The sequence below is a fragment of the Carcharodon carcharias genome, chromosome 9 (assembly GCF_017639515.1).
Source record: "Carcharodon carcharias isolate sCarCar2 chromosome 9, sCarCar2.pri, whole genome shotgun sequence".
Taxonomy (NCBI): Eukaryota; Metazoa; Chordata; class Chondrichthyes; order Lamniformes; family Lamnidae; genus Carcharodon; species Carcharodon carcharias.
This window is the reverse complement of record NC_054475.1, coordinates 40,136,334-40,161,085: the sequence shown is the minus strand read 5'-3', so window position 1 is coordinate 40,161,085 and position 24,752 is coordinate 40,136,334. Positions and strand designations below refer to the sequence as shown.

General features: G+C 42.8%; 1 protein-coding gene across 5 annotated transcripts in view; it reads right to left on the bottom strand.

Annotated features, from left to right (window-relative positions):
- Positions 1-24,752, bottom strand: part of LOC121282181 (neuron navigator 1-like) — a 589,054-nt gene that overhangs the window by 83,505 nt on the left and 480,797 nt on the right. For all 5 annotated transcript variants that reach the window (XM_041195735.1, XM_041195734.1, XM_041195736.1 and 2 more), the window contains 6 exons: positions 12,322-12,374; positions 9,843-9,866; positions 9,430-9,507; positions 7,229-7,312; positions 5,366-5,477; positions 3,505-3,626 (listed from right to left, as the gene is read on the bottom strand). In XM_041195735.1, the coding sequence (XP_041051669.1) occupies positions 3,505-3,626; positions 5,366-5,477; positions 7,229-7,312; positions 9,430-9,507; positions 9,843-9,866; positions 12,322-12,374 (473 nt within the window). The remainder of the gene's footprint in view (positions 1-3,504; positions 3,627-5,365; positions 5,478-7,228; positions 7,313-9,429; positions 9,508-9,842; positions 9,867-12,321; positions 12,375-24,752) is intronic.

The window sequence follows — 24,752 nt, the reverse complement described above, 5'->3', positions numbered from 1 at the left end:
CATCTGATAAAAACTCGGGAAATCTCAATATGAGTACCAGTTATATCATCAGCTGTGATGTCTTGCAGGAATTACTGGGGAGAACAGAGTCATGAAAACTGAATTAATATCTTCTGGGTGATATATCCTGCAAGAAACTTTACTGAAGTTACTTTAGTTCTCATGCTCTGAGGTATATTGGCTCCAAGATGGTAACTTACAATTCCTTACAAGACCATCACTAGCTGTAGTAACTAGAATCTATTGTAAATGGAAGGGTGTCAAACGTTAATGACAATTCAGTTTGGGTTTCTGCATATGGCTTAGAAAAGCAAACCAAAATTTGACTTGTGTGCTTCAGTGACATGAGCAGCTAAATTTTAGAATCCAATAGCCTCATTGGCTGGGATACCTGATATTTGGAAACATTTAAGCCAACCAGGACTAAATTCTTTGTATATGGGATCCAGATCGCTCATGTATGGTTATATGGTAAAAGCAGAAAAAGTCAGAATTTTGTTTTTAAACAGTAAAATGAAATAGGTTGGCAGAACATAAATATATTTTAATATATTTTGGAGTTACATTAGAACCATGCATCTCAATAATATTAAGAATAATTTTTAAGCTCATGGTTTGTAGACTGAGACCGTGAGCGGAATAAGAAGCTCGAGAGCACAGGGAAAATTTCTAGAGATTCAAAAGGGTTAAAAGTAAATAATTTTCTGCATGTCTTTGTTAATATTAATAAATATGTTGATGACAGTGAAAATAAATATTTAAAAGTAATGATCTCAAATAAGTTATCTGTAATTCTCATGTCAGTAATGCATAGCAACCAAGACCACTATTTAATCTACTTCTTTGTTTAAGTGAGTGAATTAAGGATTTTCATCCACATAGTTTCACTAAAGTAAAACAGGTTTGTTCCAAGCTAAAAATGTCTTTCTCCCCACAGCAGCACTCAAGCACACAACAGTATATTAATAACTCCACATTTATTAGTATCCCACATATGGGGCAGAAGCTAATGAGTCCCCTGAGGAAAGTATGGTGCAGGGGCATTTAATTAGGCGGGAGGGTGCCAGGTGGGGTCGCCCACATAAAGGCCTCATTCCACCACCTCTGGTATTAACCCAACGGCAGACGGGAGGGTCATCATGCAGGGAGTGCAAAGAGCAAAACGTGTTTGATTGCTTCCAGCCTCCGGGGGTGGGGATTGGCGAGGGGGTGGTCCCATGGTCAAAGGCACCGAGTGCCTGATCAAGGTTTCCAGCATTGGGGAGGTAGGGCCCCCTTAGAGCCACTCCCTTGCCCTTGCTGCTGACCCCCAATCCATCATCACTCACCTGTAGCCTGGGACTGTGATCCAGCGATAATATTAGATCTCGGGTAGATGTCGTACCGGTAGCAACCACTGCCTCCCTGGTGGCTGTTCAATAGAGCTGCTGGCCTCTGATTGGCTGTCAGTTCTTGGTAGGTGGGTCTGGATCCCAGGGAAGGCAGTGGTTGCTGCTGTCCAGTAAGTGTCGCAGTGGCACTTAATTCAGTGGGTCATCCCGAAAAGAGATGATGCAAGGCTCCTGCCAGCTCACCAGTTGACAAGTGATGCCCTCCCCACCCCCCATAAAATTCAGCCCAAAGTTACTGCTAAACGTTGGAGGATTGATCAAAACCCAGAATGACCAGCTGACCATATTGCAATTTTATGTTCTTGTTTCACATATCTATCACTTACAGTATTTTGCTTTTTAGTGATTCTGATGTTCTTTTTGCTTTCCTATTTTCCTTATGTTGTGTTGCTATAGGTTAAATCAACTTACTTAACCTAACCACACCAGCTTTAGTATAGTGCTATTATAAACTTTAATAATGTCTGTTTAATAATCTATCAAAACCAGATACAGAATTATGTTTAATTTATCAATTATATATTTTGCAATATCACATAAAAATTTCATTAGAAGTGGAACTTTTAAACCAGGAACTTCTTTGTGCTCTGGTTTCTTATTTTAAACAGTGAAAGAATTGAGTTACTTTAGAAAATCATGACAAATCTACTCCGACATCCAGACGCAATTTTAATAGATTGCAGTAAGACAACAGTTTTTATATCACAGATGTCGACAATAAACTTAGAAAATGTTTAAGGTTTCTACGTGAATGACATCAGTTGTAGTGAATGGAACTAATTTACTCACTTCTGAACCTCAGTGTTACCTCATTATGCACATTTGTTGCAGAGCTACTTTAAGTTTCTAGCTCTTGACAGGTTATTGTCTAATGTAGTTGAGGCCAAACAGTATATGTTTTCAAGAAGGAGTTAGATATAGATCTTGAGGCGAAAGGGATCAAAGGATATAGGGAGAAAGTGGGAGCAGGCTATTGAACTGGATGATCAGCCATGATAATAATGAATGGTGGAGCAGGCTCGAAGGGCCGAATGGCCTATTCCTGCTCCTAGGTTCTATGTTTCTATGTAAATAGCTTTAGTATATTTAAGTGTCTCTATATTATCAACCAACTTGCTTATGGAATATTTTTCATGAATACTTTCTCCCATTATTTATCACTAACACATTTCACTGCAAAACACTCCCACTTAAGCTAAAATAAATACTTCACTTTTAAAGCAAAGTGAAGGAAACAGAGGAATCGATGACGGTTGTTGTAAGCCTTAAAGTAGGGAGGCAGAAGAAGAAAGGTAAGTAAAAGATTTTAAACCTTAAATGAGTAATGAAGGTATTCAATAGACAAAGGAGTAAAATCGAAGGTAAATTAAGAGATAATGACTAGGTAAATATTAGGAAAGAAAAAGGTCAGTGGAGTGCACAGATAAAATGATATTTAATTCTTATATGAAAGTGTTTTAAGTGTTTACTTTCATGGTTTGGTGTTAAAATCACATTAATAAAGGTATTTCTATTATACAAGTAGGTTATTACTGTAATAGTATGATTTTCAGTGTCACAATCTAAAGCATGAATAATGCTAAAACCAGTGGGCCAGGAACTTAGGAGATTCTGGGTCATCTAATAGTTAATACTAATTTTGAAATTTGTGTGATAATAACATAAATATAACTGCAATGTTTAAGGGACTATGTACGACATAGTGCATATCAGGAAAGCATGTATTAATTTTAATTAAATGTTCCACTAATTTGAAAACAATTCAAGTCAATAAAACCAACACATTTAAGTGCTCTGATTTAGGACTTTCCCACCGATGAAACAGAAACATTAAAAGCAAACGCGCCTAAACCTTCAAGCCCACAGGATTCAAATAGGACACATGGGCAAATAGAAAATATAAGTGCAAAAAGGAATTGGGCTGCCAAGGCTCTGAGGGCCACATCTGGACAATCGGACATAATTGTTTAATTTATGATACAGCATTGTAGTGCTAGGTTGTATTTGGTGACGTTGCAACTGCAGAGGGGCATATTTCCCACCCGTGTGCCGTCAATAGACAGGTGTCAGTTATGGTACATTTGACTGTCACGCAAGAGAATGTGCAACTTACCCAGCTTTTCTTTTTCTTCTTTTTGGCATCGGCATCTTTACCACTCCCAATGCTGGAATGGCTTGTTATGCTGTTGAGACTGGAGATGCTGTCTGATGAATTCTGCCTCTTTATACGTAATTCTGTTAAATAAGACAATGCAATGGAAGTACATTACAGCTCATAGATACAGTAGATTTTTCAAGAGCAAGTTCTAATATTTTTCATCTATGCTTCATTTAATTTTTCATATTTTACCAAAATCCTATGGTAATTTGTTAAATCAATATCACAGTTAATTAACATTTTCTGCAGGATCGATACGCTAACATTAATTGGTTCAGGTATCCAGAGTCCAATGCTGGCAAGTTACTGTTCCAAAATAATTTGGCATTTGGATAATAAACCAATTCACACTAAGCAAAAATATACTAGACTGGAATATAAGTTGCTGTTTGTATGGTTTCTCATCACCATGGTGCATGATTTATGAGCAACATTTTCTGTGATTATTACGTGCAGTGACATGTTTAAGTATAGTCGGAAGATTTCCTTTCTTTGAGATTTCCAACAAAATCGTAAGCACACCCAGAGGATATAGAAGAAATAGTAAGCTTTGGAAAACATCTGATAGGTCTCGATAGTAACACCCCCACTATGGGCAAGAGAAGGTCAGTGGAGGTTAAAGATTTTAAAAATGGGCAGTGCGCCCCCAGCTGGGCAGGATTTTACCTCTCAGGCATCCAATGTTGGGCATGAATCGGGGTCTCAAATGTGTTTGGAAGGGGGTGGGACTTCCACGTCAATTTTACCAACAGCAGCTTATAAATAAGTTCTGCCAGGTTTATTGGCCTGTGCAGGACAGCCGCCTGTCTGCTAGAGCTGCCGGCCCAATCAGAGGGCTGGCAGCTCAGCAGCGGCCTGTCTGACAGGAAGCGCTATGCTTTGCTAGCCTTTTGCTCTTCCACTTCATTCATCTTCCTTCGAACAAAGTATAATCCTTACTTTTAATTTTCAGCCCCCCTCTCACCAAAACGTAGCAGCTCATGTGTACTGACATCAAATTGCTTATGCCACTTTCCATTCCACCAGGCTAATAATGTTAATGCAGCTTTCTTTGGTCCTCAGAATTATTTACCATGCCTCCTATTTTCATCTCATGTTAACTGTCCTAGAAATGAACCACGTGGAACAACAGTTCCAGCCATTGAGAAACTACTTTTAAGCCCTATTCTCTAATTCCTCCCTTCTAAACAGTTTTCAATCCAATTTGCTATCTTTTCCCTAATTCCACATCCCTTAACCTCCTTCAATATTCCTGTGTTCAAGTTTGATGAAGGCTCACATAGGTTCACATGTAGCACCTTCACTGCATTTCTCCTATTCAGCACTTTTGTCCTCTAGATTTCTCTTAACGGGTTTGTCAAGCACAATCCTCCTTTATGAAATCAATGTTAGCTGTTTCTAATTATTTTTCTCCCTCTACATATTTAGCAATTTCATCTTTAATTAAAGATTACAAAATATTCACTAATGTGAATGTGCACATTAAACCAACTGGACAATAATTACGCTATTTTGTCCAGTCACAATGAACATCAGTCTGTCTCTAAGCCGTCTACAATGAATATAGCTTACAGAAGAAGGAAAAGAGACAGAGACAGAGAGAGGTGAATGGAAAGCAAGGAAACACAAAAGTTAAATACATTGCTAGCTCAGTGGCCAAAGAGAAGCCATTGTCCAGTTTTTATACTAACAGAATAAGAATTAGAGTCAGAAGAGTCATGTGGACTTGAAACATTAACTCCCTTTCTCTCCACAGATGCTGTCAGGCCTGTTGAGTTTTTCCAGCATTTTTGTTTTGTTACAGAACAAGAATTACCTTTGGGTGTTAAGTCAGGATTGTTCAATGCTCCATGTATAACAGCTTGTGCTTCGGCATTCTTTTTGTGCAGCATGTCAATTGTTTCTTTAAGATCAAATAACTCAGAATCCTGTTTGAAGTTAAAACAGAAAGAAACAGAGGGAGATTTTTGGTAATTTTTTTCATCTTTAGCAAAATACCTCACAGTATTGAACCTGAAAATAATGCCAGTAAATAAATGTTATCTTAAATAATCAAAAATAGCATATGCAATAATGAAAGGTTGGTATACTGACTGCAGCTTTAATATTCAATAGAATCAAATCTGCATAGTGCATTAATGTAAATAACCCAATTACTGTACTCAGTTTAGGAATAATCTAAAAATAGTAATTTCATACTCAGCTGAAATTTTAATATGTTTTTGCATGAATGATTCATCTGCAGTGAGAAAGAAATGTTGAAATCTGTTGCTGAGTTTTTCTGCAGTAGAATATTAGAGATTTTACTTAAATTGAGTTTTATCCACAGGACCTTATAACTGAAGTCTAAATGTTTATAACTTTAAAAAAAATCATTTTTGTAGATGTCCTTTGTGAAGCCGTTATGTTCTCGATTTACTCTACAATGAAGTGAGGTATATGTGTTCCAATCATATTTACTCAGTGTGAATTCCCTGAAAGCATTTCTGAATTATTGGTATCAACATGGTTCAGTCTTTTCCAGATCAATCGTTAAGCCATCTGCCTCATCTCTTCTCTTTTCTTCTCTACTAAATCTTTGCATGGACTCAGAAACAGAAGACAAGATAGATCTTTCTGTGTGCTCAGCCAAAACATTTCTCCTTTTGAAGAAGAAAATACTAACCTCAGTGTTTTGCTTCCTCAGTGAAATGAAAACAAAGAGCTGGTTTCAATGAAAATGAATAATTATGGACACATTAACAAGTTAATGGTAACATCTTTGAAAACTACAGAAGGCTTACTGCAAACAATAAACTGGTTGTTATTTATAGTTTATCACACCCATAATTTGAGATATAATTTCTTGGTTTCCAGGTGAAATTGTTATTTTGGATAACAAATGGACCATTCTGCATCATTCTTGCATCTGCCATTACCAGGTCTTGGGAGATGTGGAGCAGCGAAGGAGAATTTAATCCTTCTTTCTACTCTGTTAGCCCAACTATGCAATATAGTTGTATGCCATTAACCTTTAGTCATCCTTGTTTAAGCTTAGAATGTTAGCAAAGGGCCCAGATTGAAGAAACTCAGTCATATTGGTCAGTGTATTAGAATGTACACCTATTTTTCTATGTTCCTATGTTTCTAATCTATAACCATACCAGGGTTGAGGAAGCATTTAGGCTGCAATGTTACTTGGAAGTGTTTACTTTCTCACTGCCGAGGTACACTGCAGCTCCTTAAAGTTGTTTTTTCACTCCATGGAATATTAGAACTTGCCTTACTGCTCCTCACTCCTAAATGCCACCTTCACACAGCATCCAAAATATTATCATTATGGCAATGAATCATCTTCTGTATTATTTACCCTGTTGTAGCAGGAAAACCTGCTGTGCACCATCTGCCAACATGGTAGAACAGATGGCAATTTTCCATTGAGTTTTTTTTTGTTTCTCAGTATACGCCCCCACACAATTACTTAGGAGCTGAGATCATAATGCACCTCAACAATGTAGAACTTCTTAACATGTGATAATGGTATGGCCTAGGCTTAGTTCAAACAGCAGTTGGATTATTATCTATAGCTTCATTATACGCCACTTAAAAATGAATATCATGACCTGGTACTTTATTGGGATTTGACTTAATTTAATCCAAGAGTAGGTTTCAGAAGCATCCAAGTTGGGGTCTCACTGACCTTTTGTTCTGCTGTCAAGGCAAGACTCTGCAGACGAGATGTCATATTAGTCAAACTCTGCTCAAATGCTGCCACAAGATGAGCCTAAAAGGGGGAAAATACAAAGTAAGGAGACAAATTTTTTTAATGCATCTGTTTTTAAAACACACTCACAAATGTTCAAGTGTATTCACACAAAGTTACATTTTTGCTTTAGAATTAAATTTGTTTCAACTCAGACTAACTGAATTTCTTAATACATAGCAAAGAAAATCCAAATAGCACAGGTTTATTTATTTACGTGCTCAAAAGGTGCCTCTGATAGCCTCTGAGCCTTTTTGACCAGTTTTTGAAGTTCGATAAATAAATCATAGGTAAAAAATTGAATTTTAATTTCTGACGCTAATAAATAATAAAGGAAAGATTGCACAGTATTATAGAATAACAATGTTGTTAATTTCTTTATTGATGACTTTAATTTCTGCAGCTAAAAGCTGGTAAAGAAGCAACTGTATGGCACAAAGGAATGATCACCACGCTGTAAAAGTGTTTAATGTTGAATAACTAAATCAAAGTAGAAACATAATGAAGTACACGCAGGTCCAATTCCTGCTCTGTACTAATTTAGCTGATCTCAGATGAAGCAGCACCTTTTGGCAATCTGCTTTCGCTTCCCTGGATCAGGGAGTAGAACATTTACCGAAGATTTTTGGTCCTAACTGCAAAGGGTCTGCATTTTGAGTGAGAATAGGAGTGGTTAGGTTGCAATTCTCCTTCATGGGGAAGGAGCTTGACAACATCCCAGATGGAGATGAAAAATGGCTATTTCGGCAAGACACCAATTTTACCACAGGTTGTGATTGAGCTGTCTGGGAGCGGTAGCAGGGGGACAAATGGATGTTAAAGGTTGGGCCTCATTAACATGCCAATCACTGACTAAATAAATTGGGCAGCTGGCATGCATGCCTGACCATTAACATTGGGCGGTCGGAAATATGTTAATTTATAAAGAATTGACAGAAAAAAGAATTAGCTTTCACTTCAGTCTGAACTAGATTCAAATACAGATCTCAAACATTAAAGTAAACAATGAAATGGTGCAATGAGGAGGGCCTAATGTGTTCTCTTTATGATCATGGAGCTATGAGGCCTACTTCACAATCAGTACAATTGTCCAGGGATTGAGTCATTGGGATCATGTGCACAGGATATTCATAAAGCCCATAATAAAAACAAAAAATATTTAAATTAGGTGGTTTTCCTATAATGCAACTTGAATAAATCAGTAGCATGCAAGACATCTAGTGCCCATTTGGAGTGGATATTTTAAAGGAGAAATAGAGAGATAAGCAGATTTTAATTATTTGCTGCCTATCCTTTATATGGCGCCTTGTCCCACCATTTCCCTGGACCCAGTGGCTTATTTCCCTCTGGGAACCTTATGTCCCACCTGCATGTAAAAAAAAAATCTGGTGGCCAAAAGACAACCAGCAACCCTTCACTAGTAGCCATGTCCAATAACTTGACTCTCAACTCTTCTAATGCTCCTGGAATACCACCCATTAACCTTGCATTGTCTTGTGAGGTCAGCTCAATTCTGTTCGGTACAAAACATGCTTAAGGAGCATTGGCCCCAGTGTGTTAATTAAATGTTACATTCTCCATTTGCTGTACTTCATTATCAACACCTATTTATTTGTGTTAATTCAATCTGATGCTAAATTATATATATGGATGGTGCTCCTGGTTTTACTGGTTTTGATGATACTGGCATCAAACATCAAAAGCCTTCCACTACTCTGAACATTTCTTGTAGTGCTTGTAGAATAATGGATTAATAGTTATGATAATGAGTGGGATGTGTGTCCTGATGTAATGGTGACATCAGCAGTTATGTGCAAGAGACTGAAGAAAAGCTGGAATAGTCTGTACAAAAGAGAGATGAGCTTACCTAGAAGCTTAGAATGTAACCATAGTGTAAATAATGGAGTTTGTGAAGAGTTAGACCTAAGTCACTAGGGAAACCTTCCCAATCCAGAACAGGCCACAAGGGAGATCCAATAGTATTCAAAGTGAACCAAGCCACAATCCAGTGCACTGTTCCATGGCTTTAATCATTATCATGCTACTTTTAACAGAAACACAACAACAGATGTAAAATGTATTGTATTAAATAGGGTGTTGTTTTGTGCTTGTGAAGAAAGTACAAAGAAATAACTTACATTAGTAGACAGTTGTGATGTAAGTGCAGAAACCTTGTCATGTGAGGATTCAAGTTCCCTACGCAGCTTGCGAATATGCTGTAAGAAAGAATTCCACATGAACTCCAATAGTTTATGAGATTGCAAATACTGAATGTAAGACACTCATTTTATTCAAATATGTCTCATTAAGCATACACCATTAAATGTACTGATTCCAATTACTGATAAGACATCTCATCAGTGCCCTGAACTGACAGAAATTGGAGCTTTACATTATCTTTACATTTTAGCTGATTTTATTATATGAGGTGGTGTAGGGACGTATCCATTTCTGAGGAAACAATCATTTAATCAAATAGTCGAATGAACAAAACCTCCATTACCTGCTACACTGCACTGAGACAAATCAATAAATCACTTGATATTCATACCTCTCCTTGGGCCTTGTCTTCACTCTATAGGAAGTTAAAAAATAATATTTTCAAACCTACAAATCAATAATGCAGAAATCTTCTAAATGTTGACACCTTCCATCTAAACTGGGGTGCAACAGCACTAAATTGATACTGAAAGGAAGCATTCAAGTCCCGTTCATTCTTCTGAACATGTTTCATAGCTCAGTAAATTAAGAAAAGCAACATCACAGATGTACTCAATATTCTATATTTCAACACATCAAATATCAGTACATAAAACCAACCAACAATGGCTTAGTTCACTGAACTGTAGGAAAGATACTGTTCTCTTTGAAAAGACTGTAACTCATCTCTGCAATGCAGTCTCTACATTGACATTTTTGCACTGTAATTCTTTGCTGCATTACATACATCAAAATCACAAGAACCACAGTCATTTAACTGTTCTCAGACTGATAATAACATGGAATCACAGGTATCATTTTCTTTGTGGAATTCAGGGCCATTTAATGTTCATCTTAGCGTAAATTCCAGAAAAAAACAAGGAATTGTCTGAAAGTAGCTACTTTGTGATAATTAATTTCAGTTCAATGCATTTATTTTTTTCCAAATAAACCAATGCAACATTTTTTTTAATGAAACAACAAAGTGTTATTCTCTGTGCATGCTCAGTATTCTGCAAAACCTTTAGTGAGGATTGCATAACCATATGATCTAGAAAACTATCAATAGCCAGCAGGAAGTTAGTTTGCAATGTAGCACAATGGGCATTATCCATTCTCCTCTCTGTTAAAATAGAATGACTCACTACAGTTAGTCACAATGGTCAGTGGAAGATTAAAAAATGACAGTGACAATGTTTACTGCAACTTTGGGTCTTGGCAACCACAGTCACTGTCTTCAAATCTCAGACGCTGGCAACAGACTTACACTGTTTTGCATTGTCCTTTGCTTTAGGAAGAATCTCCCCATCCCTTTTCATCTTCTCCCATTGTTGGAAAAAAAATTGCAGAAAACCTGGGATTGTTTTCCTTAGAGCAGAGGTGGGATGGAGGTGTTATGAGTTGTTTTGATGGAAAGGTAGGGATAAACTGTTTCCAATGGCAGAAGGGTTTGTAACCTGAAGACAGATAAATGGCAAAAAATCCAGGTTGGGCAGTGGGTGAGGAAGGGCTGTCATTGAAATAAGGAGAAATCTTTTTAAACAGCTAAGTGTTACAATCTGGAATGTGCCACCTGAAAGAATGGTGGAAGCAGACTCAATTGTAACTTTCAAAAGTGAATTGGATATATACTTGAAAAGAAGAATTTTGAAGGGTTATGCGAAATGAGAAGGGGAGTGAGACTAACTGGATAGTCCTGCCAAAGTAGCGACAGAGACACAGTGGGCGGGATTTAATGGGCTCGATGGGGGTCTCGTCTACTGGTTGGAGATGGGCTGACAGAATTATAGGCACTCAACTAGCCAGAGTCTGGCATTCCCAAAGACGGAGGTCCTCAGGGGGCAGAAATCCCGCTGAGAGCTGCCAGCCCATCAGAGGCCAGCAGCTCCTCATTGCCGTCACAGGGAGTGGTGGCAGCTGTAGCAATGCATCCACCAGGGGCCCAGGATCAATGTGGGACCCCTGGCCAAAGGCGAGTAGGGGCAAAATAGGGGTTGCAGGGAGGGGGTTGTGGGAGAGGAGGGACGGAGGAGGCGAGTCTGAGACAAGGAAAGGGGAGTGGCCATTTAAAGCTCCTTCTGCCCAATGTCGGGTCCCTTGATCGGGTACTAAGTGTTTTTGAAAGAGGGCCACCCCCCCCTAGAAGGCCACAGGCAAACCTGAGCCACCATTAAATTAATTAAATTAATAACGTGCCAATTTGACAAGCTGGCATGAGTAGGCAAGTTTCCCCATGGGTCTGTTTTCACCTCCAATTTAATCGCAGAAGATTTTCCCACTGTCAGGGGATTGATATGAGACCTCCCTCCCGCTGATTAAATGTGCCCAGCTGCCAAATTTCCCACCGTGACAGGTTGCATTAAATTCAGCCTGATGGGTCAAGTGAGCGTCTTCTGTGCCGTATGATTCTATGAACCGTGCTAACTGCTCATTTATTTCCTCTTCATAGAAGGAACCAAATCCACAAAGTATTGCAATGTTGTGTGCAAAACTGGTAAGATTTTGTCCCTCTATTAAGACACTGAATTAGCTTTTGATACAGAGCAGATTGATTCAGAATATAGATTTTATGGAGACTAACAAATAGTCACTGAAATTAATCTGTCCTTCTGCATATTGCAAAGTATTTTAAAGAGAATATTGATTAGGGAGAACATAAAAAAGTGCAATTATTGTATCAGTTGTATTCTCAAAACCACATAAAAATAATTATCTATCTCATGTTCCATTAATACCTCTTTGTCAATACTGGTACATTTGAAGTCAGAGATTTAATGGTATCACTGAAAATTCATTCTAGGATTTTTTTTGAAAAGGAAGTCAGGACTTACTGTGGAATGAACAGATGACGTGGTGGAGGCAAGTGATAGCACTGAGCCATGAACTGCAAAACAAGAGATTTTTAAATTAAGGTAATTGCCTGATTGTTGCTTTATAGTATGTTTAGTTACAAAATAGAAACATCACATTTCCCTATTCCTTGTTTACATGGATGCACATCACAACAATGAAAATGCAATCACATTTCTCAAAGACAATCCTATTCTCAGTATATTGTAAAAAAGTTACCGAATCTTCCAGATTGCAAACATCAATTACATCATTAGCTCTTTCTTGGACCAATGTTTTCTTTACAGATACTTGCTGCCTGTTTCTTTCATGGTACACTGCTTAGCACCTCACTGAGTCTCCTGGCTAAGAAAGTGGTTGCTGGTCATTTCTCCATGAGTGCTCTCAGTGCATGTTTTGCTGATTAAAGTTGCAATTTAGCCATGAGACGGATGTCAGTATTTCCTGCTCTCTCCTCTCCAAGACGGGAGCTGTCTCAGTGAACAATTGAAGGTGGAGAAATACCAGTTTAACACAGGAATATTTTCCTCAGCGAGATGAACCTTGATGTAGTTGGGTAAGAAAACGATATTGCATCGACACAAGCGCAAATTGATCAAGACCATTAAAATCAAAATGGTCGGAGCTGGATACTGATCAGATATGACAGTACTACACTATGACTACTTCAAGCTACAATCTTCTGCTGAAAGCTGAGAGTCCATAATTAATTTTGTTGAAAAGGGTACTGTGCTGCAAAATAAACAAATGCAGCAAAAATATTTTTAAAAGGACTACTTCTGAGTTAAAAATGAACACTTACTGCATTAAATGTGTAAGCTCTGGACTGGCACTAAAATCATAATGGAAAGTGAGAAGAATACTGTTCAGAGTGCATCCTCAGGATATCCCAAAGCAACTTACAGGTTTGGGTGGCAAATACAATTCAACTTGGAGAAATGTAGTAATATATTTTGGGAGGCAAAACAACAATAGGAGTTTGCAAACAACTGGAAAGCTGAAGAAGACTGTGGATTAACAGAGACATCTAGGAGTACAAATACATCATACCGTAGAAGTACGATTGCAGAATAAAATCACATAAAAGGGCCAAGGGCATTCTGGCTATTATAAATTCTTCATTTGGGCTGCGTTTAATGTTCCTGACAGGGTCCCATCCACTGGCTGGAGAACCAGTGGAAAACCTGTGATGTTTCCATGGGGGAGGCCAAATTAACTGTCTCTCAGGCACTTAACTGGCCAGTATCAGGCTTACCCCTGGATTTATAACCCAGTGATAGAAATCCCACCTTTGAGAGCTGCCCGTCAAACAGAGGGAATGGTGGCATCTGCCGGTAGTACTGCAGGGACTTCACCACTTTGTTGTTGGATTCCTGGACTCAGGTGAGTGAGGATGGGGTGGAGTCGTGGGGTGGGCAGTGCAGAGGGTGGGGAGGGGCAGGGGGTCGGAGGCGAGGACAGAACAGTGGCTTTAGCAGCATCCCTCCCTTTTCATGACGCCGGGTCCCTAACTCGAGCACTGAGTGCCTGACTAAGAGGGACTCCACTGCTAGGCTGCTGGCAAGTCCAACAGGGTTTGCTGGGTGGCCTTCAGGAGGCGCTCCTATTTAATCCCTGAGCCACCAATATATTTTGGTGGGCTCAGGGATAAATGATCTCATTTGGCTCATCAATGAGTGTAGTTGCCATCCTGCTGCAAGTGGATGAGTTTCCCACAGGGGCCCCTTCCCACTTCTGACTTAATCGCAGGAGGTTTTCCCGCCACTGGGAAACTGATGTGTGGCCCCTCCCATGATTTAGTGGGCCCAGCCGCCACGTTTCCAGCCATGAAGGGCTGGATTAAATTCCACCCTTTAAACCTATCGCTAAGAGTGTGAGGAGAGGGATTAGGAAAAGTGTATTTGTGTACCAAATGTAGGGCAACATGGCAGTAAGGTTATCGAATTAATTTTCGATTGCTGTAGCTAAGAGATGATGGTCCAAGTGACTTTCTTTTTTTTAAAATTTGTTCATGACATTTATTGCCCATTTCTAATTGCCCTTGTTCAGAGGGCATTTAAGAGTCAACCACATTGTGGGACTTAATTGGCTCGCCCATGTAAAACGGCGGCGCGCTGCCAATCATGTGTGGTGATCGGCTGTGCACCTGCCCGCGCCCACTCAGTCCGCATGTCGGGGAGTTCTCTCCTGGGTCTCTGGAATACTAGTCCAGTGACAATACCACTATGCCACCACCTCCCCATAGGTCTGTTGACCTGTGGGTCTGTTGATTATTTTGAATTTCAATCATACCTGTTATGTACACAAACATAACAACCCATTTGAGCACGACAAGATTCCAACAAACAACAAATTAGTGAAAGACCAGCTGGTTCTCGTGTTGTTGGCTCAACACAAGAATTCTTTGTTCTTTTCTGAATAACGCTAAAGGATCTTTTACATCCACCTGACTAGGCAGAAGGAACCCCTGCTTAATGTCTCCTTAATAAACTGACGCATCTGATAGTGTAGCACTCGCTCAGTACCAGATGGAGGATCTTTACTTTATGTATACGGGCAACACATATTGCCGATCAGAGCTTCTCAAAAACATTTTTCAAGTCCTCCAGTTCATTGCACCATGTAATGGGACATGGTTCCTCTTAATGCAGTGGCAGCTTTTCCTGACTGGGAGGGTTATTAATTGTTTGTATTAAAGGCTTTATTGCAGAGAAAAGCATAAATGAAGCCTTCCTGCTCAGCTCTGTATTGGTTATAGACACTGTGATTGGACATATACTCATGCAATGATGACCATGTTAAATGATGGAATATGAGATTGATTTGCAAATAGCAGAGTCCTGGTTGGGCATGATGTGATGTGTCAGGATAACATTCTAAAGTGTTTTGCGCCACTTCTTCAAAATCAGAGCAAGTAACTGGTTTTGCAGATTTATTTATTAGTTTGAATCCATGGCAAGTCACCAACATTTCACAAGGTGGTGTTTTGCATTCCCACTCACGTATACATACACCTGACACTATCAGGATTGCAAAGGCAACAGAAGATAATTTTGGTGTACAGAACCCATTCCTTGGGAACTTAATTTATCTGGATAGTCTGCAATATAGAACTAAAAGCAATAATACAAACCAGCTTTACATGTGTACGTCTCACATTCAATACATACAGAGGAACATAGGAGTAGGTCATTCAGCCCCTGAAGACTGTTCTGCTATTCCGATAGAGTCTGACATATAGAAATGTATATATCCCAGGGAAATAATTTCCACTTTATCAGAGTTTAAGTAAAACTTGCATAGCAGTGGAGATCCTAACAGTTGACTCTTTGCAGACATCAAAAAGTTTGACTTTGCACCATTGCATTACAAGTGTGATTGCTGTTAATAAATTACTCAACATTAATGAGATTGATTTTACTGGGAGGGAAGGAAAAGAAACTCAGTGCACTTTGTTGCATGGCATCATTCACTATCTAGATTTCACCACTTAAATGCTGAAACAATATTACAAGCCGGAAATGATAAGTCATTGCTACTCTTGAAATTTCCTTTCTAAGCCAACCTGTACTGATATATATGAGATAAAAACAAAAAACTGTGGATGCTGGAAATCCAAAACAAAAACAGAATTACCTGGAAAAACTCAGCATCGCCGAGAAGAAAAGAGTTGATGTTTCGAGTCCTCATGACCCTTCAACAGAACTGAGTGAATATTAGGAGAGGGGTGAAATATAAGCTCGTTTAAGGTTGGGGGGGGGGGGGCGGGGGAGAGAGAAATGGGGGGGGGCGGGGTGTGGTTGTAGGGACAAGCAAGCAGTGATAGGAGCAGATAATCAAAAGATGTCACAGACAGAAGAACACAGAGGTGTTGAAGGTGGTGATATTATCTAAACGAATGTGCTAATTAAGAATGGATGGCAGGACACTCAAGGTACAGCTCTAGTGGGGGTGGGGTGGAAAGGCTAACAGGGCATAAAAGATATAGATTTAAAAATAATGGAATTGTTCCAGTCCTACTCTGGCCCCCTCCCACAACTCTTTCTCCGGTACATCAATGATTATTTCGGTGCTGCTTCATGCTCTCGTCGAGCCTGGAAAAATTTATTAATTTTGCTTCCAATATCCACCCCTCCATCATTTTCCCTCGTGGTCCATCTCTGACACTTCCCTTCCCTTCCTTGTCCTCTGTCTCAATCTCTGGTGTATGACTCTCCACCAATATCCATTACAAGCCTACCGACTCCCACAGCTACCTCAACTACAGCTCCTCACACCTCGCTTCCTGTAAGGACTCCATCCCATTCTCTCAGTTCCTTCGCCTCCATCGCATCTGTTCTGATGATGCTACCTTCAAAAACAGTTCCTCTCACATGTCCTCCTTCTTCCTCAACCGAGGTTTTCCACCCACAGTCGTTGACAGGGCCCTCAACCGTGTCCGGCCCACCTCCCGCGCATCCGCCCTCACGCCTTCTCCTCCCTCCCAGAAACATGATAGGGTCCCCCTTGTCCTCACTTATCAACCCACCAGCCTCCGCATTCAAAGGATCATCCTCCACCATTTCCGCCAACTCCAGCATGATGCCACCACCAAACACATCTTCCCTTCACCCCCGCTGTCGGCATTCCGTAGGGATCGTTCCCTCTGGGACACCCTGGTCCACTCCTCCATCACTCCCTACTCCTCAACCCCCACCCCCATGCAAAAGATGCAACACCTGCCCCTTCACTTCCTCTCTCCTCCAAGGGCCCAAACACTCCTTTCATGTGAAGCAGCATTTCACTTGCATTTCCTCCAACTTAGTCTACTGCATTCATTGCTCTCAATGCAGTCTCCTCTACATTGGAGAGACCAAACGTAAACTGGGCGACCGCTTTGCAGAACACCTGCGGTCTGTCAGCAAGAATGACCCAAACCTCCCTGTCGCTTGCCATTTTAACACTCCACCCTGCTCTCTTGCCCACATGTCTGTTCTTGGCTTGCTGCATTGTTACAGTGAAGCCCAACGCAAACTGGAGAAACAGCACCTCATCTGCCGACTAGGCACTTCACAGCCTTCTGGACTGAATATTGAATTCAACAACTTTAGATCTTGAACTTCCTCCTCCATCCCCACCCCCTTTCCGTTTCTTCCCCCTTCCTATTGTTTTTTCCAATAATATATATAGATTTTTCTTTTCCCATCTATTTCCATTATTTTTAAATCTATACCTTTTATGCCCTGGCCCTGTTAGCCTTTCCACCCCACCCCCACCAGCGCTGTACCTTGGGTGTCCTGCCATCCATTCTTAATTAGCACATTTGTTTAGAAAATATCACCACCTTCAACACCTCTTTGTTCTTTTATCTGTGACATCTTTTGATTATCTGCTCCTATCACTGCTTGCTTGTCCCTACAACCACCCACCCCCCACCACCTTAAACCAGTTTATATTTCACCCCTTTCCTAATATTCACTCAGTTCTGTTGAAGGGTCATGAGGACTCGAAACGTCAACTCTTTTCTTCTCTGCCGATGCTGCCAGACCTGCTGAGTTTTTCCAGGTAATTCTGATATAAATGATTCATGCCTACTGTGGGATCATCTTGTGATGGTAAAAATGTTAGGGCAGAATTTTACCTTTGGCGGGGGTACTCGGCAGGAGCGGGCAGGGGTGGTCAGGGAGCCGACCGCCGCTCGTGATCGGCAGCTCACCGTGATTTTACGCAGGTGGGCCAATTAAGGCCCGCCCAGTGTGAGACACGGCCTTTGAATGAGCGTGAAGGGGCGGGAGGGGGCTTTTTGTACACTGGATCCAATGGTGACCCGGCGGCCGATCCAAATGAGGCCTCGACAGCCCCTGGAAGTCATGTGCATGGATGCCACAGCAGGAGGATACAGCAGGCAGGAGGGCAGGTCAGCAGGGCAGTCGGCCCTCCTGGAGGAGGTGGCAACCAGGAGAGAAACACTTGTCCCGCCCACCTCACCAAAAAGGCCTGGGTGGAGGTGGGCATCCAGGGTCAGCAGCCACGATGTGGTGAGGCGCACATGGGTCCAGTGCCAGAAGCACTTTAACAATCTCCTGCGACCGGAAAGGGTGAGTACAGTGATGGCACCGGTCACTTTGCAGAACAGGGTAAGAGCTGCGCGTCCCCCCATGGATCTCAGAGGTGTTAGAGTGTGAGTGACAAATGTCAATGAGGCAGCATCTGGCCAAGGGGGTGAGCCAAGGCTGCTTGGGCTGAACACCTTGCCGGCTCCAGGGTCACAAATGTGCTGAGCCCTGCGAGGTGTTCCTCAGGTTGGACTGGCTAGGCTGCAGGTACAGGGTACGCTAATCAATGCTCCTCTATCCTTCCAGGAAAAAATATCCCATAACAATGCTGAGAGATCTCGGGCTGGCAGGGGATCCCCACACCTTCTCATCCTCAGTAGATACGAGCAGGAGACCCTGGAACTGGAGAGGCGCCATGCAACTCAGTCAAGCAGCCGCGGCGAGGCTGAGATGCCAAAGGAAGGTAAGAGTCCAGTGCACCAAGGTGAGAATGTGGTCTTTTGCAACCATTGCAGTGCAGTCTGTATATTGATGTTAGCCTCGAACCTGGAATCCCCATTGATAATGGAAAGATGAGGGCACCATGACACAGATCTCTGTCTCATCAGGGTACCAGGCATGCACATTGACAGTCTAATGACTTAAACTAATGATATGTCCTTCTTCTACCTTTTAGGCTCACCAGCAGCCCCTTGTTGTGAGGAGCCTGAAGGCCCACCCCTGACCGCTGAGGACCAGCATGCTGAGCACGCACTTGCATCACACCCTCTCTGTTAAGCAGGCACCAGCGTAGATACCAGCACGTTGGTGGGCATAAGAGCAGCGTCTAGTATCTCGGTGCACATTGGTGAGGGCACTTCACACTCACTTGAGGTGTAGGCGGAGGGACAGAGTGCCCAGGGCATCGGCTGTCAGAGGATTCCTGGGGACCAGGACAATGCTCAGTCAATGGCTGATGATGAGCCTCTGGAGTCGTCCCTGAGGCAGCAGGTGCTGTATGTCCAGCAGGGTGTGCGGGAAGATCTGGCGGAGATACATGAGAGAATGTGTGCTATGGTGTCCGTTGTGGAGGGGTCCATGCGGAGCATTAGCACTGTGTTGACCCTCATGGCCGAGGGCAACGTCTCCTCCATGGAGAGGCTCCTTCAAGGACTCAATCAGGAGTTCCTGGGGATGCGCTCAGACCTGCAAGCCCTCACACCCGCAATGACCTCAGGTGGTCAGTGTCAGTGTAGGGGATGGATTGGGCACTCAGTATCCTGGCTAGATACCCGTCTATCAATGATGAGCAGGGAGGTCCAGACCGACCTGATGTTGGCGCACGAGCTGCCTATCATCTCTGTGGGCTCCTCTCAGGGCACTCTGGATGATGGCAGTAGCTCCTCCGCCCCTCTGCTACTGACCATGGCATCTGATAAGGTTGGGGTGACTGGCAAGATGCCAGCCGCACTGGCCACTCCCTCCAGGCGGGGCCAGCATGGGCTCCATGGGCCAAAGGACACCCGCAAAGGTCATTAAGGCCAACAAGACAGCAGAGTGAGCAGGCTGTTTCCAATGCCAAATAAGAATCACCGAGGGGTGGTTGCCTGCGAGGGGGGAGCACCTAGACGGAGCCCTCGCAAGTGAAAACTTAAAGCACCTTAAGCACAACACGGTCTGATCACGGTTGATATTTGTTTCCCCCATTTTTCTGTTTTTTTTAATAGTGTGATGTAAAAAACCGGTCAATGTTAATTTCTGCCATGTTTGTCAGTCAGCAGTAAATTAGATGTTTTTTTTGCAACTGGCCTCTGAATGCTTCATTTGCTCTGTAAGTGTAGGGTAAGCCATGATGTTATGATGGACATGTAATTCCTTAAACTTTATTGCTCTGGCACATAGTGTATGTTGTTGACCAAGGAACCGGCCAGGGGTCAAATATGGAGCCTGCAGCCCTGGCAAGTGGTGGTTCTTATTTGGTAGGTTAGCTGAAGGAGCGTTGGATCAAAGCTTCCCAGGCATCCCTGCCTTCCTGGAGGTTACCCACATCTGCGTCTATGTCCTCAGCATTCTCCTGAGCATGCTCACCTACGGACTCACTACTGAACTCATCATCTGTTGCCTGTGCAGCTGCGTTAAGATCTTCCTCCACTGCGCCCCCTCTTTCCAGCGCCAGATTGTGGAGAACGCAGCATGCAACCATTACCAGTGACGCACGATCTGGGGGTATTGAAGTACGCTCCCTGAACGGTCCAGGTATTGGAAGAGCATTTTGAGAGAACTGATGGTTCTCTCCAACACCGCCATTGTGAAGGCGTGGCCTCCTGTTGTACTGCTGCTCCGCCTCTGTTCTTGGATGGCAGAGAGGCGTCATCAGCAATCTTTTGAGCGGATAGCCCTTGTCACCCAGCGGCCATCCATCCAGCCGGGCTGGAGCACTGAAGAGCCTCGGCACCCAGGACGAACGCTCCCAGCTCACCCACTGGCACCTTGATGGCAACATGTGTGCAGTCAATTGCACCCTGGACCCGGGGGGAAGCCAGCTATCACTGCAAAACCTCTGGCTCACTCTGCCTGGCTGGCCTTGTCCCTACGGTAATGAATGAAAGTCAATGCATGCCTGAACAGGTCTTCTGTCACCAGTTTGACACAACTGTGGACGGCTGACTGGGAGACAGCACACAGATACCCCACTGACCCATGGAAAGAGCCTGAGGCGTAGAAGTTTAGGGGCATTGTGACCTTCAGAGCCACTGGCATGGGGGTGACCATCCACACAGTCAGACCTGATCTCAGGGCTGATCCTCTGACAGATGGAGGTCACTGTCTCCCTTGAGAGGCGGAGCCTCCTTTGGCATTGCACCCCAGGCATATTAAGGTAGCTGCATCGCCGCCTATAAACCCTGGCAGAGATGTCTTCTGTGGCCCCTTCTGCCTTGGCCTTCCTGTTGGCCCTGCGCCCCTTGTGCCTGTGCCTCTTCTCCCACAGGTCACTCCCCTGGAAGCTGAATAGGGACACCTGACCTCCTCTCCTTTCTGGCCCTCTCTTCCACAGAGGAGGAGGTGCCTCAAGCGGAGACCACAATCCCCATTATCAGGCTAAGGAAAGGCTGTTTGATACTTGGATGGGCCCACGTGGTGTGAATCCTCCAGGGGCCTGGAGGCAAGCACTGGGTCCTGAACTGAAGCCTTTACATTCTCTGAATGCAGCTCTTAAGCAAAATGAAGCTGGCCTGTTCACAGAAGCAAGCAGCAGCGATATCCAAAACTACTCACTAATCGCTTTGAAAAACCCACTGACCCCCCCTTATCCCATCCGTGGATGAGGTTTTGCAAATTGTGGCCTATCTGCCTGCTCGTTTTGCCTGTGCAATTGCCTGAAAATCGCATGGGCTACGTAAAGTAGGAGACAATTGATCTCTCAAGAGCCTTAACTGACCACTTAATTAATGGCGGGCGGGCCTCCGTCTTCATCACGTGACCCCCTAGCGAAATATTGTGAGAGTGTGCGTTGATGTCGGGATGCATGTCTGATGTCAACGCGCTTTATTTCACACACGGCTGTGTCAGGCGTGCACCCGCACGCCAAGGGTAAAATTCTGCCCTTAATATTCATTCTAGCTAATGAGGAAACTAAGGGGAATACAAAGGAGGATTTAACATAAAGCGTTGAAGTTTTAATAAGATTTTTGTTGATTTTTGTTGATGTATTACGCTGCAGTTCTGTATTGTAAACAACTAGAGCCTCTCGAACATACGTTACAGCTTTGGTATGAGCTGAACAGAGCGAGATCCCGGACTCATCTTCAACTCCAGTTCCATTGCAGCACGCTTCTCGCTGGCACTTTCTGCAGTCCCAACACTAAACGTTGCTCCTGGTGGCACAGCTAAGATCAGAAAGCTGCCAGCCAATTGATCGGCTGGCAGCTCCCAGAGGAAAGAGTTCCTCCCAGATGGGGGTGAAAGGCCCACCTCAAACCAATGGCTGTGGGTGAGATAGCCGAGTGGGGCCAGTGTAAAACTCAGCCCTTAATTGCATCTCTGCTTAAGCCTTTCCAATCTCATGCATATACATTTCTTATTTATCTGCAACCTCATTTTTGTTAACCTTTCTTGGGCTTTGCAACCATTCTAATGACTCCTTATAAAATCTGAAATAGTAAACAAAGGCAAATAAAGGAAAAGAAACCCACAGCAAGTAAATAGGAATAAACATGAGAGAGAAATAAGGTTACCCAATTTTCCTGGAGTAACGTCTTAATCACAGTCTTTTTAACAAATCATATGCTATTCGAGGCAGGAATACTATCTTGACTACATGACAAATTTAGGAAGGCTTTGGAAAAGCATGTAAAGCTAAGGACATAATTTAATCTGGCCCATGGGAGCAAGCACAGAGGCAGGAGTGGCCGTACAATCGTTCGGTGGGGTGGGGGGGAGGGAGAGGTGAGGAAGTAGGCAGATTGATCATTGCCTTTTGGGCTCCCTTGGGAAAGGTCAAGGATGGCCTTGCTGTCCTGAGATCAACTGAGATAAAGTCGCCAATTATAGGTCACTTAAGGCCCTCATCATACCACCATGGGAGGGAGGGGAAGGCACTCTGCCATCAGGGGATGCTGCCCAATAAAAGTTGGCAGCCTCCTTGTGGGCTGGGCGAAGTGGGTAGGAGGTCCTCCTGATTGGGCACCTGGTGGCCCACAGAGGGCCCTCACAGTGGCCACCGACAATGGCAAGCACCATTCTTACTGAAACAAATCCCCACTTCCCCCCACCCCCTCCCCTCCCCCCACTGTTCTCAGCAATGACCCCACTCCCCCGCCTCTCACTGGTGTGTGCTTGACTGGCCCTAGAAATCCCGAATCTCTTGCTGGTCCGAGCTGGTTGCAGTTCCAGCAATGGCCACCTCACCAGGTGGGACCGAAGAGTTGCCAGCCCTCCGAATGGCCAGCTGCTCTTGGGGCAGTGCTATCTGTCCTTAAAGGGGTGGAGGCCCCAATGCCAGGCAATTAATTCCCTGATGGGCATAGAACCACACCTGGGCTCCTGGAAATGCCCCCGGCTCACCACTGGAGTCACCACCGCCACACTTAATTTCAGTCCTGTATGATTAAGGCAAATATAGCCCCAAACGTCAGAAGTTTTAGTAAAACAATGCTAAGGAGCATTTTCAAAGCAGGCTGATGGCATCTAGCAATAATTATAAGTCTTTTATGATTCTGCTTGGATGCTTCTACAGTTTTCAAACTCTAGGACATAGGGACACCAGCAATTTTTAACAAGAGGCAGTTTCACCCATCCAGCGTGGCAACTGCAGAAAAAAAACTTAGTATGCACTAAGTACTGAGCTAATAAGTCAACAACTGAAGAAAAATATAGCAACCAAGTGAGACTGACAGAAAATGCTGACCTTTGCGTCCCTAAGCGGTGTGTCAGAGGCCCCTGCTTGACTACCAACGCTCTACAGATACATTACAGTGTAGCCACACAGCAATGATGTACATATTTTTAGCCTCAGACAACAATACGTCTTAGCTAACGAGTCCTTTGCAGTTTATCACTGCTAAAGTACTACCACTGAGTTCTCCATCTGTTCCTGATGAATACTACAGAATTCCACAGTCTAGAGAAAAAAACGCTGTGAAAGAATAACTTAAAAGCTTGGATATAAATAGCATTTGCTGATAATGTTAATTGTACCCTCAAGGTAGACAGTCTTGCTGTTATCTGATCAGGATAGTGAGCTGGTTATTTTCCCACTGGGATTTTTGAGTTTGTATATTGCACTGGAAAACTGAAAAACGAAGTTATAAACCAGGAAATAGATATAAAAATAACAGACAAGTGAATAATACAAAACAAAAACAGAATTACCTGGAAAAACTCAGCAGGTCTGGCAGCATCGGCGGAGAAGAAAAGAGTTGACGTTTCGAGTCCTCATGACCCTTCGACAGAATTATTAAGTGAATAATACACACTAATTACCTGAATATGCTCCAGACAAGTTGGTAAACACAGCTCCAGTGGATTGGAGCCAGGTAAAAGGAAGAAATGAACACAAAACATGTGTTTGTGGGGGAACGTTAGTGAAAATGTATTGCATGAATAAATTAAACAAGGTATGCAATGGAAAAGTAAGGAATTAATTCCTGAATAAGATAAGCTAGCCCTTCTACCCGCACCCCCCACCACACTGCCCCTCCCAGTTAATGCTCTCACTGTGCTTTCACCCTCAGGAAATGTGGGCCATATAATATTGCTATGGCTCCTTTGTTGCCATAAGAGATAAGAGGACTAGAGTAGAGTCGCTCCTTTGATTACTGCCAATTTTTCAGGAGTATAGGGAAACTTCTCCACAAAAATGTTAAATAGATCTTCTTTATATGAACGCCCTGTGAGAA